The sequence below is a fragment of the Haemorhous mexicanus genome, chromosome 5 (assembly GCF_027477595.1).
Source record: "Haemorhous mexicanus isolate bHaeMex1 chromosome 5, bHaeMex1.pri, whole genome shotgun sequence".
NCBI classification, from domain to species: Eukaryota; Metazoa; Chordata; class Aves; order Passeriformes; family Fringillidae; genus Haemorhous; species Haemorhous mexicanus.
This window is the reverse complement of record NC_082345.1, coordinates 7386398-7406790: the sequence shown is the minus strand read 5'-3', so window position 1 is coordinate 7406790 and position 20393 is coordinate 7386398. Positions and strand designations below refer to the sequence as shown.

Genomic DNA, 20393 nt, shown 5'->3' with positions numbered 1-20393 from the left:
ACTAATAATTTAAATAGACAAAATCCATGTTGTGTTTAATTCACTAAATATTTAAGTACATCCAACATTCTCTTGATGCTTATATAAACAGAGATATTTAGGTCCCACGATTGAAAATTAGCAACTTTGCTTGTTTAGCCCTGACTCAGCACAGACCTCTTACATGGAGAAGACAGCCTGCAAAGGAGCTCTTTCTTTGAAGAGTTTTTAAATAACAGTTATCTCCAGGTTCAGCAAAGGAAATGATGACAAGTTGATACTGCACATATGACATTCTTCTAGTGATGAAAAAGGAAGTAATGAAATTCCAACCAACTGACAAGAAGAATCTTTTCCACCAGCTAATTTACTCAGGTACATAGAAAAACACAGAGGTGATCTTTTATTTACAGCAAAAGGAGGCAGCAGCATCATCTGGCAGCTTTTCTGAGAACAAACACAACATTTTCAACAGACTGGGACTAAAACGGAAAAAAATGGTTGCTGAGCAAGGGAAAATGTTCTAGAAGAGAAACACCCTTTCAGTCTATTGCTAATATTTTTGCTCAGGAGGGCTTTTTCCTGGTTGACTGCAGAATTAACTTGCCATCTCTCTGCTGTATCTCCAAGCCCATCCTCTCGAGGGCAGAGCTGTCTGCCAGCCCCTTGCGCTCCATCTGCGCGATCAGCGCCTGGTTCTGCTCGTTCTGCTCCGTCAGATTCCGGATGGCATAAACTGCCCACTGGCTCACAACTGTTGGGCAGAGTCAAGGATCATTTCTTCATTTAAAGATGAAACAGTGTTTATTTTGATTTATTACTGCATTCACCTCCCCCAGACCTCCCCCAACCCCTTAAACTCAGAAAAGTAGTAGAAATCAAGAATAAGACATTTACAAGTGCTGACACTAAACCTGCAAATACTTGCATATGAGGCAATTTCATTTTAAAAGAGGTTTGCCCTTAAACTTCACACAAATTTACTAGGGTTTATATAAAGTCAAAAAAAAACCCAAAAAACAAAAACAAACCCCAAGCAAATGAACTGCAGGAATTAAAGACATACTGTTTTAAACCAAAATTACAGTCAATTGAAATGTTCCAATTGAACATTCCAATGATCTTTCTAGGGAGTTTAAATAAAAAGTAAGTCAGTTGTTTATGATCTGAACACTTCAACACTACACTTACAAGCACTGGCAAACAAAATTAGCTGTACATCATGCACAGGAAAGATGACTATTATTTTCACTGCAAAATTTGAAGAGATGTAGAAAAAGATAACTTATCCAGGTTAAAATCTGAAAATAGCACAAATAATATTAGAGACACTTAAAATTCTTTGACTTCTAATATTACCTAAACTCAGTCCTTTATGCCTGGGTGCTTTTACACACTTGCCAGGAGACCAGACACTATGATCACTGGCAGGGAGCTCCTGCTGATGTCTAAATGGGCACAAGCTGCAACTCATTCACCTCCCAAGGTGGTCCCTTGAGGCCAGGATTGAGGCACATGTCAGGGATGTAGACAAAGGATTTAAATTCCCAGGATTATCAGCCAGGCATCTCCCAAGTGAACTACAGTGTTCCTTTTATGAAGTGTCAGAGATGTTGGTCCCAATTCTGCAGCTGAAAAGTTGTTATGATATAATCTTTCCCAAGTTACCCATACAGGAGCCAAGCCTTTCTGAATCCCATGAGTGGTTTGCCTGCAGGGCACCAATTATTTACTACATGTAGCTTCACATCCAGTAGAAGAATATGCATAATTTACTCATCTCCTTGACGTCTTTTGGGTTGGGGAGCATCTAAGCACAGAGATAAATGCTCTTGTGGGCATTTGCCACAGGGTGACAGGAGGGGAAAACTCAGACAGAGGGGAACTTCAGACAAAACAACACAAGAGAGGAACTGGACTTAAACAATCTTACACAACCTCAACAGAGAGAGAAGAGTTTAGATGAAAAGTAGCTAGGACATAAACACAGGGGAACAGCCCTGCATTGGCATGTGTCAGTAAAACAGCCTTTCTGTAGCAGCTTATATTTATTTTCAAATTCAAGAAGTCCAGAATTGAAAATAAAAAATAATAAAGTGTTAACTACTATGGAGCTTTTTTTCTTTTCTTGATAGATCTCTTTAGGCTTTGTCAGGAAGCACGCTGCACACCTTCTTTATTCAGAAAAATTCCAGTGTGAGGTAATGACAGAGGAGAGAAATTAAGACCAAAACAACTTATGCATCTCATCAAAGCCTTAACAGGTGAACAAAAGAGAGAATATCAATATATTCTCTTCTGTCAGTGCATCACTACTAAAATTAAGTAACAAGTTACATAAACTCGGTATTTGCACTGAAGATTACATTTGACTATACAAAACAGTAAGATGCTGAAGTAATAAAATCATGTATGTGCAGACTGTCAGTCATTAGTGCCAATGGTGAGAACAGATTTCAGACCAGCAAAGCATGCAAGCTGATGAATGCAGATAAACCAAGGCTTACACCCAACAGGTCTCTTCCAGGTCTGATTCAGGGCATGTCATGAGTGCCAAAAAGTAACACCAAGTTCTCCCAGTGGACTGTGAAAAACATCCTACCACCCTCCCTGGCTCAGCTCCTGGATGAGAAGCAGACTTTCCTTGCTGTGTTCCTAAAATACGGCTTCTGCATAAAATACAGCACTTGCATAAAAGCATATTTTCTATAATATTAACAGCAATTTTCAGAGACTGACAGTTCTCAACCACACAAAGTGCCACACAGGCAAAAAAAAGTACTCTCAAAACTTTTGTGTCTATTAGCCTTGAGAATGATCCTGCTACTATGGTCTTTATGTCCTTCAACACAAACCCGCTGCTAAACCCCATGGCAAATGCTCTTTTCCTATTACCAGATCCATTCATGCTTACATAATATCTAAGACATCCCCATTATCTTATGAACTCTATCACCATTGTGGCATTTATCATTACTGACTACTGTAGCTGAAGCTGCAAAATGGTTTCAATAACATTTTCACTCCTTCAGAAACCCCTTTCTGTGTGTAGGTTTTCCATTGTGACCACAGCCATGAATATTCATCATCCCCTTGTTGGCATGCTGGGGAAGGATGAGGCCTTTGGACAGCTGGGAGCAGACCCTGGCAGACTTGAGTGTCTGTGGAGATTAAAGCCAGTCCCCAGCTAATACTCACATTACCCTCTTGCTCCTCTCCAAAGACAGAGACACAGAGAGAAAATGAAACATATTCGAGAGTCTCTAATCCTACCTACGCTTTCGGCACTTTATTGTATGCTCAGCTATAGAAAGAGAGCTTCTAAAGTTGCCATAGTTACTAAAAATATGAGTGTGAGCCTGTTTGTTGTGAAACTGCACCAAAGAGAAGCAACACAGCAAGCACAGCAGATCTGATTGCACAGACTTGGCTATATGTTTCCAACTCGGCATATTACACTCTCAAACAAATTAATATTATAGACAAGTGAAGATTATGATATTCTATCACAGAGAAGAGGGCATACAAAAGGAAGAAAACAATTCATTTCATTTTGCAGAAGCCTCATCACTAGACTATCTGTGCTTAGGAACTGAAAACAAACATTTCTGTGCATTTATAGCAACACTTTTCCAAAATGTTTCAGTACTGTGTGCTTTGGAATTCCTATGCTATTTTGACATATACAAATAACTAAACTGAATCAACTTGCCCTGTCTTCCATACCTAACTAACATCTTCATTCCACAACTTAAAATTTAAAATCGTCCTCTGGGTCATAACTTTGATTGTCAGGGAGAGGGGAACACAAAGAGAAAGGAAGAAAGGTGGAGAAAACTGTCCCTCAAGGATGAAAAATATTACTATCTGGAAGCCATGAAAATCTGTGCCACTAAATCCTGTGTAAGTTTTGTCTCTGACTGCAAAGCGAACTTTTCACAATTCTCCCAGTTCTTTTCACTTGGATTCTGCTACAAGAGATTGTTGGAGTCAATGCAAGAGCACAGGGACTGGTTTGTAAACTTAATGGGGTGTGAAAATACAAGGATGTCCTGCCAGGAACCGCTAAGCAATACTGCTGCAGAGGAGGACACACAGACCATTTCTAAGGGAGAGGGTTCCACCTTCTCATTCTTGGTCCAATTAGAACTAAACATTATTGACAAGCCCACTGTAGCCACCAGGACCCAAAGGAACTGTTCCATAAAGCAATTTGGATTCTATGGACGACAGAAAACAGAAAGAATTATTAATGAGGCTGGAAGCTGATGAGGCAGATAAAAGGCAATGCACAAGTAATTTTGGAAGTATTTTGCTTGAAAAAGGCAAGTTTTAGAAGATAATTATTATCATTAACTAATACAGGACACTGAAGGGATGACAAGGAGAATGAAATACATATATCTATTTTCCTAAGTCCCCTTCATAGTTATTAATATTGACTAATCTCTAACTACAACATTCTTAGTGGAGAGTTTGATTTATTACAGTCTAGGGACTTTTTTTTTTAAATTAGACTGTTTTCTGCACTACAGTCAGTTTTCCATAATTATTACTTAGGAACTTTCTTCCTTACAAGCAATTAGGTCTAATGCGAAAAAGAAGGCATTCTTTACCCCATCCCATTACCTCATTGCATCAATTTTTTTATTATTTCAATAGCAACTATAGTCTAATCAAATACAGGAAGAGATACACAACCTTATTAAGAAAGCCAGCACTCACAGGTTAGAACCCTTATCAAACGGGCTGCTCATGTAATCCCTTCCTTAAAGCCACACAATTTTTCTAAAACGTATTCTGAAACAGGACTAAAAAACAGAGGTAATGAAAATACAATATTTGTATTGTACAATAACTAGACTTCTTTCTGGCCTTCAACAAGCAATCCAATTATCACTAGAACCTCTGCAGACTGGAATGAAACACTGAAGTAACTTAGAGTCACTTCCAGACCTGACTGGACCGCACTGAAAAAACATAAACCATTTTTCTTTCCAGTCTTTCAATCCTTTCAAGCACTTCTGTTCCATAGCACCTTGAAGATAATTCCTCCCACCACTAAAAGAGGTCTCTAGACAACTACCACAGCTGTTTGTCACAGTTTGGAGCTGTGATATACCACACGTCAGGACGTTGGTCCCTCACCATCAGCCAAACTGCTTACAAAGCTCTACAAGTTTCTTTCTGTCTGGGGTTTTAGTAGTTTAATGAAGTCCTAGAAGCTGTATAAGATCAGAGCAATTCCTTATAACTCCTCTATATTTTTATGTGACTTCTACCTGATTAAGACGCTACCAGAAAAGTAATAACAGAAAATGTAACAAATTAAATGCTTTATCTTAATTTATTTACTTATTTCCAAAAAGCTAATTTATATGTTTAGAATTAATGCTACAGACTCTATTTATACTTGGCATTGAATTACCAGCACCAGAAAACATCAGGAATTCATCCTATACAAACTTACAGTATTTTGCCTAGAAGGTGGGAAAGAAAAAGTCTAGAATATTTCAGTTGCCTGTATTTTCATTTATTCCACAGCTGCTCTTATCACCTGTGATTGCAGTCACCACATTCTGGGTTCCAAAGCCAGAAATGGGCAGCACTGTATAAGCTGGGAATGTCCCTTCCTCCCCCCTCTGTGTGACTTGGCTCTTGCAGAGCTGATGTAGCACAACCATCTAGCCTAGGAGCCTCCAAAATACAGAGGCACTGCTGGATGCTGCCAGAGGTATTTACTGCTGATCACACATTTCAGGGATAAGATGTGCAACACTGGGGAAGTGAAAGCAGATGTTTCTGCTACAGGCAATTCTCACCTGACCCAAGGGATCAGTCAGAGGGTTGGACCATCCAGTACCAAACAAGGTTCCATCTCCACCACAGAGTGGCAGCAAAGCTTCACTGGACAGCACGAGTGGCATGAGGAGCTTGCAGCCAGTCCTTCCACTCCTCACCTGCAGCCCTGCCCAAAGGAAGCTGCTTCCACAAAATATTCCAGTAAAGACAGAAAGCCTATCCCCAAAAACCTGAACTGGGGTTTGCAGCTTGAATTCTGCCCTGCAGAACATGGCTTTGACAGAGGTTTTAAACTGCACCATCTCAGAACAGACAAATGGGCAAAACCATTTGGTTTAAAGGCACTGAAACAGCTTCAATGCTAAGGCAATATTCTCTGTAATTCACAGCCTACAGACAACAGGAAACATCCACAGCACAAAACAATTGTACATTAGGTAATTTTCCAGTTCTGTAGCCCTCACTATCCTGCCCCACCAGTAGTGGAAACTCCAGTTCCTCTTGCAGACAAACACCATACTTCTGGCTACTTGCATTTATGTCACTCTCTGAGCAGTCTACCCATGATCTGCAATGATGAATCCATTTCTTAAAGTGTGCCTTGTGGGACACAGGCTTCTTTAAAACTGGACTTACACCTTCTGTGTAACAAGACACATTAAACATAACACAGACACAATTAACTTCATGTATGACTTTCAGTGACAATTCATCCATTTTAAGTATCTATGGCCAACAAATATATTTGGAAGACCAGAATGGACTACTAAACCTCTTTTGCCCAATACTTCTGCATAAACACAGATTACCAAAGGTCAGCTCCTCTTGAAATCAAGCCTGTAAATTCACTTTTGTGCACTAGATGCTTTCATGCCTTTTCTCTGAAAAATACTTTGCTGACCTGGAAGATTTCACTGTGTCCCTAAATAAACTTTCCTAGTGGGTAAATATCTCACTCATTACAGCCTGTGATTTATTTCTGGCTTAGATTTGTTTAGAATTGTTTCCAAACACAGCTTTTCAGCACAGATAAAAAAAAATTAATTCCCAGATCATAACCAGCATTTGGTATTTTTTGCATGAACTAAAGAAAGAAACCAAGAGAGTTATTCCAAGGTTTGCATAATTTTTGTGTCTCTTCCCTCAACTTATGTTTTTCAGCATCCTTTTTGAAGGACAGGCACCAGAACTAAGTAATAAAATCTGCCAAAATTTGCTATGTGGCTGATTACAGGTACAGCACAGTTTCCTGACCCTTTGGCTGTGACTAGCTCAAAAAGAGAAAAACAACAGCTCACAATATCCAGTTGCTGTATATCTAATAGATAATTACGAATGTATATGTAATATTAACTGTGCTCCCAGAAGTAGAGTCCAAGCTCTCCAGCCCTTCACATTTTCACACCTTTTCAGCACTGTCCAGTACTGACAGCCAGGGCAGATCATGAGGCTCATGTGAGTTCCAAGGCTTCCCTGTTTTTAACTACAGCCTCATGTCAGTGATGTCCAGCTAAATGGCACTCCATGCTCATTTAATTTCAAATTCAGAAATTTAAATTTACTGGGACATTTCTTAACTAGAGTGATATAGGAATTTTTCTCCCTAGATCATTGGTATTTCTGGGTTAACAGTTCTGAGCAGTAACATGCACCTAGATTGCTATTAGCTTTCAATGCCTGCCAACTAAACATTTAATCTATACTCTATGTGTAGCCTTTCATGTTCTGTGGGACTTAAAACCCAATGCCAGAACATCTTAGCATACTATGAACTTAAACAAAAAATTTGGTCTTGCACTTCAGAGCTACAAAAGCCATAGGACATGTTTAGCTCTGTCAGGCTATTTTTATTATAATGTCTCTTATGCCAAAACTTACAGAACTTTCAAAAAAAATTAAGCCATAACCTCCAGCTTGTTTTCCTTTCCCTATACTCAGACTTGTAATACTAGCTTAAAACCAAGAATATGACACATTCATTTTTTGCTGCTTAGGCTGCCAATTTTTTTTGAAATTACGACTTATATTTTTAATAGAAACCTATAATTTATGAGCAACTACAAATCATCTGGTTTTAAAACAGAAAGAATCACACTCTTGATCAATTTCAAGCTAGTACTTCACAGTTAGAATACTCAATTCTTTCAGTCCCTTCTTTTTCAATAATTCCATTTCAAGAGTTCATAAGTAAATCTATTAGCTATCTGTAAGAGGTACCAGAGTTAGCAGGCTGGTTTGTTAAAAAAACTTCAACTGTTGATACCTTACTTAAAAATGCCTTACTTCACCTTCTCTTCCCAAATACTGAAAAAAAAAAAATGCAACATTTCATTAAGTTGAAATTCATGCACCAAATGACTATTAAAACCTATCACAAACACTGAGATGTGGAGCAATGAAGCACAGGAGGATGGTAGCTGTTCACAAACTGATCATCAGGCAGGCTGTAGTCCTTTTAAATTTCTTGGGACATGGAAAGAAAAAGGCTCCACCTTTGCACAGAAATACATTCATGTGTATTTATGTGCAGAAATAATTACCTTTTCTAAAATGCTTTAAAATGGCAATTACAGAAGTCAAATAAAACTTTTAGAAATTTGGCAGTAACACTTAAAAACCCAATCTAATCCATGCCTGAGATGTGGTTAAGCTAATTATAATTCACCACTCAGACAGATGATGAGTTGAGCTGACACAATTTGGACTGAAGCTCTTTCTCTGTTTAGAAATGCCAGAGATTCATCTATTTATATAGATCCAGCAAGGATTTTATGCCACCTTATCTTTCAGCACAGTACACGTGTATTTTATTGATTCAGGGTCTCTGAGTAACTTATGTGGCATACCTTCCCTCCTGCTGCTTATGGTCATTTCAAATGCCACTTTATGACAAATAATCCTAACACTGAAGGTAAATGAAACTCCAGTTCCATGGTCACAGACACCAAATCATGCCCAGTGTGTATCCAAAAATAACAACCATTAAATAAATGGGTGTTTTGAAAGATGCAACTAAATTATAACCAGCTATTTGTTTAGCAAAATAGCCATTAGCCACAATTCTGTCTACAATTTTAGGGAATGGCTGCATCTCCTTGAGGAAATCTCCACACTCCAAAAGAAAGGAACAAATCCACAAGGCGAGTGGAAAGGACTGCAAATATATCTGAGAGAGGAAGGAAAGGTCAGGTTTTAAAAACCGTTTGCAAATCTAAAGAACAAATTTTAACCAAAGATCTGAGGAAGTGAGAGGAAACAATTTAAGGTTCAGGAAGGAGCTACACAGGAGAACACATTCAGCAGCTGAAGATAAAACTGTTCTAATTACAATGATCAAAAATGGGGCAACAGAAAAATGCCAGAATAAAAATATTATTCAAAGCATTGGCCAGATGACATCCAAATATTCTTTGGAGGTATGCACAAGAAAAAATGCCAAGAAGACAGACTGAAATATGATAAGGTGGTTGTAGAAGGCATTCCATTCTCAACAATATTTCTGAACCACTCCTAGCTTTACTTAAAAAAACCAAAAATCTTTGGCTCTCAGATTTCCAGTGCTCCATCTCAGCCCAGAGGGGAATTTTTCAAAAGTAAGTGTACAGAAAAATCAAGGAAGCTGTTTGAGCTATAAAAGCAGTGATTTTCTTTTTTTTTTTTGAGGTGCTCCTGATAACTAAAGACCTGTTTTTTTTTTTTCAAGAATTCAAGCCTGTCATGGATTTAAATCCACCAAGAGGATTAGAGAAGAGGACAAATATGACAATATTTGGTTTAGAAATAGAGTTATTAACTTTAATTCCTCACTTTTACATGCATGAGTTGGTGCCTACAGAGATTACTCCTCACAAGGGATTAGAAATATTAGAATGTAACATTTGAAAGAGCCTTCTCACATTCTCTGCAGCTCTGTTAGATTTCCTTCACCTTAAGAGGGACCCTGTACATCACATGTTTCTTAATGGTGATAGCTGGGTAGAAAGGGGATAAGAAGGTAAGAATAGATTCATATTCTCATCTCTGCAAATCTATGTTAGTATTTTATAAACTCTCAAGGAAATTACTGACACCACCCTCCACCCCCAAACACTGAAGTTCAATATTTTTAAACGATATTTAGTTTACAGTTTTAAATAATTTTTAAATTGTAAATAGTTTTAACCTATTTTTATAATATTTTTAAATATTTTCAGTATTTAAATTCATCCTGCAAGTGCTCTAAAAAAAATGAATTTTAGGAATTACACAATGAGCAACGTGAAATATATCATTAAAAATTGTAACTTTGTTAAATGATAAAACACAAAGTGTGATCCGTGGTCATTTTTGGAAGACAAAAAAGATTAAGTCCTTTAATTTCTCACAGTATCTATTTCTGTACTACACACTGCATTCTTTCTGTGGTCTCAAGTATTTTTCATATGAGGAGAATGTTGCATTTGACAGGAGAAAAGTTTTCCTGGGGAACAGTGTGGAAGACACAATTAGTAATGCAGTACATCTCACAAGAAAACTTGGTATTTTTGTTTTCATTTCAAAATAAACATTTTCTAGCAATAAATACTTGAGAATTACAGTCTTTGTGTCAGAATTTAAATCTACCAAATATGCTTAATGTGGTACATTTTTTCCCTTGGTTCTCCACCTTTAACTGAATTTTGCCCTGAAGAGTTTGCAGCATCCAGAAAAGATAAGCAATGAGTTAAGACATGGAAGCTATGTTATCCTTACTCTTGGGATGTGAAGCCAATGTTTAGTGGGATTTAAAAGAAGGTTTAAATGTGCCCTTTCCAAGAGGGAGCAGCAATCAGCTCCTCCCCTTTTGGAGCTTTATAATAATCCCACTCTGGACACTTTGGGCAATATACTGAAAAATCTATTTGGAATCGAGATCTCTTTGGTCAATGAACACTGATCTAAGAAAAGACTGGATAATCTGGAAATGCTTCTTTCAAGAGTGTAAAAATTACCCCTGACAGAGAGTGACAGCAGAAGGCACTGGTAGGCAAGTGACCTTCCCAAGTACAACCACATATGGTGTTTGGAAATAGCTGTTTGCCTGAAGCCTCTTGGGAATCACTTTACAAACCAGCCTGCTAAAGCCCCACCCTGAAACAACACTGAGGGATTCCCTTCTAAAGCCCCACAGGCCCCTGGTCTCCCTTAGCCACTAACAAAATACAGCTACAAAAATTCAGAGCAACTTGCAGAACAGGGCAGGACTTCATCTACTGAATAAGGTGAAAGAAATAAGCCCCTCTCAGACTGTTCTTGCTCAATGAATAACCACACTTGTACCTGTTCCAGCTTCTGGTCTGACCAGTTCTTCTCTGTACCTTAAAATCACATTCAGACAGAGCTCAGGTGTGTGCATATGTCACAGGAATCCTCCACTCTCTTTAAAAACAATCCTCAGCACATAGGACTTGGATTGGTCTGAACTGGAGCATGGCAATACAGTGAATTCTTGGTTTCCTAGCTCCATCTATGGTGGAATCATAGAACAGAATCACAGACTGGTTTGGGCTGAAAGGGACCTTAAAGCTCATTGAGTTCCAAACCAGTTTCACCTCCAGTTCCAAACTCATCTAATTCCATGGGCAGGGACACCTTCCACTATCCCAAGGTGCTCCAAGCCTTGTACAACCTGGCCCTGACCACTCAGCTGTGGGGCAGCCACAGCTTCTCTGGGCAAGCTGTGCCAGTGAGAAGAGGTAGAGCTGGCTTCCACTCAGCTGTTATTTTATTTTACCTTTGGCTCTATGAATGAAGGGTTCAGGCCAACCAATTTATGTTCTTAACCTGTGCTGACAAGTCCCATTCTTCCACTGCTGACCTCAACCACTGCTTGTTAAATCCCAGTGACACATTCAGTACTGGTTGATAAAAAGTAAGATGTTTGCAGCACTCTCTGTCATCCCTGGATGACACAGAGCAACCAACAATAATGCAAAATTGATTGTCCTCTACCAAATAATGCACTCCCCCTTAGCCTAGGTAGCCTTCAAATTTACTTGTGCAGCAAAGCAAGTATGGAGGAAAATGTTAATTCCATTTCCTGGGTTGGGAGAGCCAAGTCCTGTCCAAGTGGGCAAAACTTGACTGGGCCTGATCCTTTACAGTGATAACAACATGATTTGGTGTATGCTTGTATAAAAATACATAATCAAACAGGTCACATCAAACTTCTTAATGCACAGTCAGTGCCTGAAATGAGCTTTCCAAAAAAAGGCAACCATTGCTGAAGTGACATTGTGCTGTATTTTCTCAGCAACACACATGGGATATCACACGTGCATGAAAACCCTCAGCTCTGTGATGGCTCACTCTAAAAAGTCAACTCATTCTCCTATTTTTGCTTTCTGCTGGCTCCCATTCAGTGGTGAGACTGTTTTACAGCATGTGGCCTGTTTAAGGTTGCACTCTGTAACTTAGATAAAAATGTCTGTCAGCTCCCCCCAAAGTCCTTGCTGGCATCTTGCAAAAACAAACTGCCATTGTTGTAGACCATAGCAACTTGATTTCCTCCAGCTTTAGGCAGTCTCACGAACCACAATTATACTTGCTGCTGCCATAAAGTCAAAAGTATTTTCAATCTACCTCTCAGATGACTGAATATAATAGAAGCAGTTTTGGAAGGAGTATCTGGAAATTAACTTACTCTTTCTACATTTTTATCCATTATTCATACTAAGGGATCTGTGTATGGAAATTCATATCAACCTTTTCCTTTCCATATCAGTCTTTTCCTTTCAGAAACAATGAAAATTCTTACTCCTTAAACAGCTGGCTAGGTGTTTGCTCACATATATAACATACACATATATATAAATATATATCCTCACAGCAGGATACATATTCTTCATGGATGACTGATTTCTTGGCAAATAGACAATGGTGTTAATTAACAATTTATATAAAATAGACACTTACATAAGGTCATTCTGATTAAATCCAGATATTCACAAAATCAATTTATTGAGACACCTATAAGAATCTCAAAAGGGTAATATTGGCAGGCAGCCTGAAAAAACAAGAATATTCCATCTTCAAAACAGCAGTTCACTTCTGACTTTCAAGTTTTACCACTAACTAACAGCTATTATATTGCAGTACTCTGGATAATATTTTTTTCCCCCAAAATAGTAATAAATAATTCTATGGACAGCCACTGAAAAGCCAAAAAAGGCACATCTGTGTGTGTTACTCATGAGCACAAATATTAGGAAGCAGTGAAAAACCGAGCAGCTTAGTTAAGGTAAACTGAAAAGTCTTCAATAATAAACAGGTCAGTTTATTTAAAGCCTCTCATAAGCACCTGGTTTTGAGTGATTAGGGTCAAAAGTATTTTGATCAGAAGAGGCTGACCTCCCTGCTCATGTTTACTTTAAGGAAATGGAACCTGTGAAAAGGCAGAAATTAAGCTGGAAGGAGCAGGAAGAGCTTAGGATGAGGTAAAAGGCAAGAACAAAAGGAAGGGCTCTTGTCTGATGATAGAGCCAGTCAGAGATGAGGAAGACAATGATTCAGAGAGCAAAATAGAAGAGATTTGAATTTAGAACACCTTTTCAACACAAGTAACCTGAAAAGCAGGATTTGGAGTAAATTTTTTACTGGTATTACCCAGATAGGCACCTCCAACCCACTGTGCTATCCTTTAGCAGGTTGAATTTATTTGTTTTTAAGCACAGGTTACAAAGGTAAAGCACAATGTTCCCAATTTCAGAAGCAGAACAAGAAACTGAATTTTCAAAAATAAAGATTAGCTCATACAGGAATCTCTCCTTAATCTAAAGGCAAATAATTCTGCTTGCATTTTGAAACACCTTGTTTTCCTTTGAAACAGAAGGAGAGTTATGACTGGGACACAGCCAACCCATGGAAGATTTACCAGGTATAGAAAAGTGGTATTAAGCCTTCTTTGAAGTTTAACTCTTAATGAACTGCATCTCCCCAGTCTCACTCTGTTCACCCTTTGTCCTGTGCTGAAAACTTAAGAGCCACAGAAAATCTGGCATCCTTCAGCATCTCTCTGTTGCATTTACATGCAAAGTTGTAGTAGCTGGAAAATTAAAATACCAATCCAAATAATTAGAGAGGTACAGTAAATTTGTTTTTAACTGTCCATAATAATCTTCTTTTCTGTAACTATGAGAGTGGTGGTTTGTTTGTTCTTACTCATGAAATATCCTGAAGGAAAAAACCTGTTTGCTAGGATAAATGTAGAAGTTACAAGTCTGAGATATAATCAGACAATATAACAGTTCTCCCAAACTCAGACTGAAAGATGAATTTAAACAATTAATTACAGCAATGGAAACATGTCAGCTGAACTTTGTAAGATGCAAACTCCCTGGTATTCTATACACATCAAAGAACTGTTCAGGATCTCAAAGAAAGCAATTTTAAGGTAATGACAGGTTTACAAAGGAATTTAATTTAGGATAAGAGATGACCCATTTCCTCTTTCAGTATACTTCCATATGCTACAAATAAAAAGATTTATCAAAGAATTTTTCCTCTCGAATGTAATACAGAGCTCCTTTAACATCTACCATGGCAGTCCAGCTTCTCCTGATAAACTGCACACTTTAGGGAAATTATTTTTTTCCACCCAGAAAAATATCCTATTGCTTTTACAACTAAAGTTACATTTTTTGGTGAGAAATTTTTAATGTGTAATATGAAGGCAGAACTTTTCTAGTAAAATGGAGAAAACATAATGACATCTTAACTGTAGAGCTGGGGGACTCCAAAACAAATTCAACAAACATGTGCATCTACCAAGACTTACTAAGAAATCTAAGAATTTATTATCTCAAAGGATTCTGAGCAAAACCTTTTCCAGTCAGCTTTATCCAAGGAGAAATTCAAGTAACACAGCCTGAAACCACAAAAACAGGCACTAGGAGTACGAAGGTTAAATGAACTTTCTGGACATGACTTCCTGAAGGAGCCATGTTTCAAGAGCTATGCTGAGCTCTTTCTTGCAGCTTTCCACCCCACCTTGGAAAACTGCAGATGAGCCACTGTGGTTCCTTCCAGCCTTATCCAATCAGTGATTCTGGGATTTGTGCAGGCAGGACTGGAGCACAGAGAGTGCAAAGAAACTGTCAAATCTCTTCAGAGAAACATTATACAATGGATTCAGGCATCAGGTGTCCAGAAGCAGCAGAACATACTGCAAAGCAGATGAAAGCAGAGACAGATCTGAACTGCAAACTTGTCCTCTGCTTCCCTGTGTATGACCTGCTGGGAAGGCAGCAGATGAGGAATGTTAGAGGCAGGAGAGAAGCAGGGGAGCATTACCTTCATGTAGCACAAGAGCACCTGGAATGGCAAGAGGTCAAAAAAATAAACAGCCATAGTCAGTAAGGCCTAAAGAGGCTGACCTGGAACAGAGGCTAGACAGAGTTAAAGGAATAAAGCAGGTATTTAATAGAAGGCCTTCAAAGGCTTTCATCTTGGACAGTACAAGAGCCCAGTCATGGCTCTGCCCAAGATGGACCCAGGATGGATGAGCAGTCACGAGCTGTCACACTTTTGTAAGTTTTGGTCCATTTCCATATTGGGGTCAATTGTCCAATTGCAGCTTCAGGTTATGAATTCTCATCCTCCCAGATTGCTCTCCTCAATTTGCCACTGTTTAAATTTCTTGACCCTAAAGCTGTAATGGTGTCCTTGGTTCTCAGGCTGGAAAATGATTGTATTGTCTGACTACCCTGTGAAGAGAACTTGCTAACACATATGAAGTTCAGAGTCACACACTAAGGCAGTACAAAACCTAAAAAATATGAAAGCTAAAACTTAAGGCATCACCAGGAGCTGCAATCCAGAAGCTGATGCAGCAAACTTTGTCATAGCAGGCAAGTCCTCCCAGTGCCATCTGCTACTCACTTTTCCATATCTTCCAATACTGTATGCTATGGATCACTGGTGAAAGCTCACATTAAGAGGTGTTACTATGTTTTTAAAAACCAAGTAAACAAAGTTTTATCCTCTAGTAAGTTTATGGTATAGCCATAAAATATCAGCTTGTATCAAAAGGTGCCAGAAGTTCCACTTTGCTCAAAACACAGTAAAGACTCCCATGGTATTTTATTTTCCTTTCATTAGAGACCATAAATTACAAGTCTACCCTTTGAGAGTCTCCAACTTTATCCTCTTCTACTACAGCTAAAATGAAGGATTAATCCTAGAAGTGGTTGCACAGCTGTACTTTTCAGCAAAGAAGAGTCACTTGGGGCAAAAACTCCTTACTAGGTTTTCTCAGGGCTGCTTTACCACTTAGGGAAAGGTAAATTTCCCTGCCCATCCCACCACATCCAGCAGTGCCCGCTACCAGATCTGGACCATGGAAATACAATTCTGCCACTCAGTGCACTGTCAGGTCTCAAACTGCAGGAATACTGAAGATGTAAAACTTGTGGATATAAAGCATCAAACTGAGTAACTCAGAGGATACTTACCACCTGTTGTTCCTCCACCCAGTTTGTCAACATTGTGCTATCATCTACATTATTTCATCATTTTATGATTTATTTAGATGTGCATGATGTTCTGCAGGACACAACTGAGAGAATATGAAACATTTTCACTACTCCTTTTGTTTGTTTGTTATGCTTGCTAAAAAAAATGTGCTGTTTCTTACATAATAATTTGAAAACCCATTTCATGTGTTCAGTGACATGAATCTGTACAGGAAAGACATTTGATTTCCAGATGCAATTATCAAAAAGCTAATGATTACATGACAGAGAATCACAGCTCAGTCACTGAACACACTTGTATAACGTGAAGAGATGGATAACTCTGCTTAAGAACTGCTTATCTTCAATATAAGATTATTTCCCTCTAATAGCAATCTATTTTTGAAAGCTTCTGCTCTTAAATTCCAGGAAAAAAAAATCCCTAATATGAAGCACAACACCATTTAGATTAAAATCTCCCCAACATTTCAGAAATTTGCATAATTTATTTTCTCAACTATACAGATTTTCATAACAGCTTGCTAGCCTTGTCTTTGTGCTTAGAAAAAGCCCCCAGACTGATTTAACAAGTGTAGAGAATTGATGAGGTACTTATTTCAGTTTCCTGAACAGATTTCAGTGGGAGCAAAAGCTCTAAAATCTGGTACAATGACCAGAGTCTGAATTCAGATTTCTGACACAGCTCTTTGAATAGGCACTTGCAAACCAGTAATATTTATTATTTTAGGAAACAGAATGTAACCACAGTTAACTCACTCAGAATGGAGTTCATGGAAGCCTATTTGTACCCTTGCTCACTTCTGAACCATTTAAATATAACCTAAAAGCTCATGAGGCCAGCTCCATTTAGATACCCTGTGAAAGCAATGCTGGCATAAATCCATGAAACCCCCACACCTTTTCTCATGAGTCATATTCAATAAATAGAATTATTTGATAAAGGATACAAGGATTGTTGTCATCAATGCTGCAATTGTCCAAAATCAAGGAAATGCCATCCAAATCATACACCTAAAAAAACCCAAAAGTTAAATTAAACAGATGTCTCAACAATACTAACAATGTTTCATGCAAGAAATATATAAAAATGTAACAGGGATGTTTGTTTCATGAAAAAGATTAAACATGTTAACATGAATTGCAGAGTAAACCTGGTGTTTTCAGCATGAGTATCACAAAACAGCAACAAGCGGGCTCTAATTTCATATTCTCCCTTCATTTAGCAAGTGTTTGACTGAGGTCTTTTCTGTTTCTCACACTGAGCCAGATAAGCTATGCTCAAAGCTCCTGCTTGCTTCCAGAAGGAAGAACCATCAAAAACTGTGGAGCAAAAAATAGGAAAAGAAAGAAGTTGAAAAATTCACCTACACATACACACAAGTTTGCATGAGAGCACATCTGCTGCACCTTCAATAGCAATGTGTTACTTGTACACACTCAGCACAAATTCTTTATACCAAATAAGAGCCATGGATGTTTTTCCTTTGAGAAAGTGGTCCTTATGTTACTGGCAAGCGAGCAAAGATGAGATCTGGTGTCTTTAGCTCCTTGTGCATACACACTCATGGGAGTTCATGAATTGCACTGCCAAATTTGTGTGTGTGTATGAGATAGCAACAAAGAATCCTAAGAGACTCATGAACACACTTCACCAAGTACTTGGGACAAGCTGATCTTAATAATAAACCTGGAGCATTATTATCTTATGGAAAGTATGTCCCATAAGAAATTTATGTAGCCTCCTAAGGTACACTGTAACATCTCACATGCATATTCATAGGTTCACATGTCCCTTCCAACCTCAACCATTCTGTGATAGCCAAGCTATACTTGTCCAAAGTTTAAATTCTTTCATTTCTTAAAATTTCATTTCAAACCAAGAACTGCCAGTTAAAGGAATTTAATGTAATGCCAATTTAGGCCATAGCTTGATGATGGTGTTCTCTCTTCCATCCTTTTTGCCCCAAACAAGATGCATTTTTATGTACCAAGGAAAAAAAAAAATCTCAAAATTTACACTGCAGGATCATCAGCTTTCTCTAACACAAGTTTTGTAATATGAGAGGCAAGTGGAGTAGATTTAGATGTGAAATCCCAAACAGCCTATGGATCAGTAAAACTGAATTCAGAGACAAAGATGAGATCTGGTGATCTCACCTTTGAGAGCACATGCCTCAATGAGCACAGGCCGAAGATGAGCCCATGCCTTTTTTAAATTCCTTTCCAGATTATGTTATTGCAGAGTCTCAAGCTAGATGAGAAAGCAGGGGTGACAGACAAACAGACAGGCAATGCTTACATGTAGAAGAAGCAAAGAGCACTGCTAGGTCTTAAAAGCCACCCTGCACATCTGTGCTAACATGCCTAACTTTACCTACATGAAATACAGTTCATAACACAAGTTTAAAAACATCCATTCTTTCCACTAAATGTTTGTGTTTTCTCCAAAGGCCAAGCACCATGCACAGTATCACACTTCAAAGCGTGAGCAAGCAGTGATCTTTAAGCAACATGGCACTTGCACATGCTTGGGAAATGCTGGTTCTTTGATGTGCAGGCTGCAGCCAAACTCTGATGAGCCTGCAATGCTACCTCTTATTTCCCACCAGTAGAAATTAATTGGGATCAAGTGCTGTCAACAGAAACAAGCCATGCAATAATATGTTCCAGTCTGATTCAAATGAGATGTCTCCTTAACAGAGTAAGCATTTTGGGAAAGTACAATTCTAACTAGCATCCACCAATGTTTCAAAAAGTTACTGCAAGAATATGACAAGATTCCTTCAAAGTTATGTGGGAACAGCAGCAGCAAACCACAACCTCAGTGATACCTTCAAGGAAAAACAAGTTGCTAACTACCTGCATTGTACCTCCCCCCTTGGAGTTTCTTTAACATCATTCAATTCAATTGTACATACAATTTGAAGGAGTTAGGCACAGCTTTTGTCACCACAATGCCAGCTTTGGAATGTCACCTATGACTTACTACACAGGGAAATGGAGCAAGAAGAAAAACCTTACAATGCACCTGCCCAAGACAAACCTATATACTCCAAGTGACTCATGAGATGAAGAGGTCAAATCCTGAGCAACCACTATAAGAAAAGTTCCAGTCCATGCCAGCTGTTCCTGAACCTCCAGCAGTCCACTGAAAAAACATTTAATGGCAACCAACAATTTGTGCTCTATAATGTGAGCCAGTTCAGCAACTGCTCTGCACATAGCAGAGCCACCTGTGCAACAAGAGTGCCACAGGCACTCAGGGAGAAGAATCATTGTCCAACCAAGTGTCTCACTTGCATTGCTGAGAGTCTCTCAAATCCTGTTGCTCTCATCTCCTTTCCTCCCAAACCAGCACATTTTGCAAACATTGAGAAATTGTCTTGCACCTCAACCTCTTACACAGATCCATTGGAACTGCACTGCCCAACAGAGAGTGCTCTGGGAACTCTTCCAACTAATTACTGCTCTCAGAGTTTTTGCTTTGAAGAGAACTCTCTGTGAAATGCTCAGTGTAGAGCAGGTGAGCAGAGCTTTTGCAGTGATCTTCTGCAGGGCTTGGGGAAGAAGTTAATATTGCACAAAAGCCTAATCTTATTTTAAATATGGTATGAAAGTCACACTAAAATACTAAATTATGCCAAAGAAAAGGATTCCAATGAAATATACACTGGGGATTTGTTGCCAGTCTTTGGCCACCATTTACTCCTTCTGAACGTATCACATGAGACTACATAATGACTTATGCACCTCCTTCAGACCCTGACACCAAACAGGCTGACTAACAAGAGTAAATTTTTCTCCAAGACCTCCTCAACAAATAGTTAATGAGTGTTTACATATCTGTGCAGAATCCAGCATCCAATGTGGGTAACAGAAGAGCTTAATAAGAGTAGGAACACAGCAGCTGTTAGGTTTCCAAACAGGCTTCTCTGCATCTATGATGATACTGAAAAATATTACTTCTTTTTTTTTTTTCATTTCTGAGTCTTGGTTTTGGGCTTTTTGTTTGTTTTTCCAAGCAGCAAATGTGACAGGAGATACACACAGGATATTCTACTGCAAAGTACAAAGATTACTTTAGCCCTTCAGTGCTGCTGGACTCCAAGGCCTATGGTAGAC

General features: G+C 38.6%; 1 protein-coding gene across 1 annotated transcript in view; it reads right to left on the bottom strand.

Annotated features, from left to right (window-relative positions):
* Window positions 1–8: 8 nt before the first annotated feature.
* ATXN10 (ataxin 10) overlaps window positions 9–20393 on the bottom strand; it is an 82245-nt gene continuing 61860 nt past the window's right edge. Inside the window, exons 10-11 of the mRNA XM_059845744.1 lie at window positions 17219–17282; window positions 9–733 (exon numbers count right to left, since the gene is read on the bottom strand). Coding sequence (XP_059701727.1) covers window positions 546–733; window positions 17219–17282 — 252 coding nt within the window. The 3' untranslated portion in view covers window positions 9–545. The remainder of the gene's footprint in view (window positions 734–17218; window positions 17283–20393) is intronic.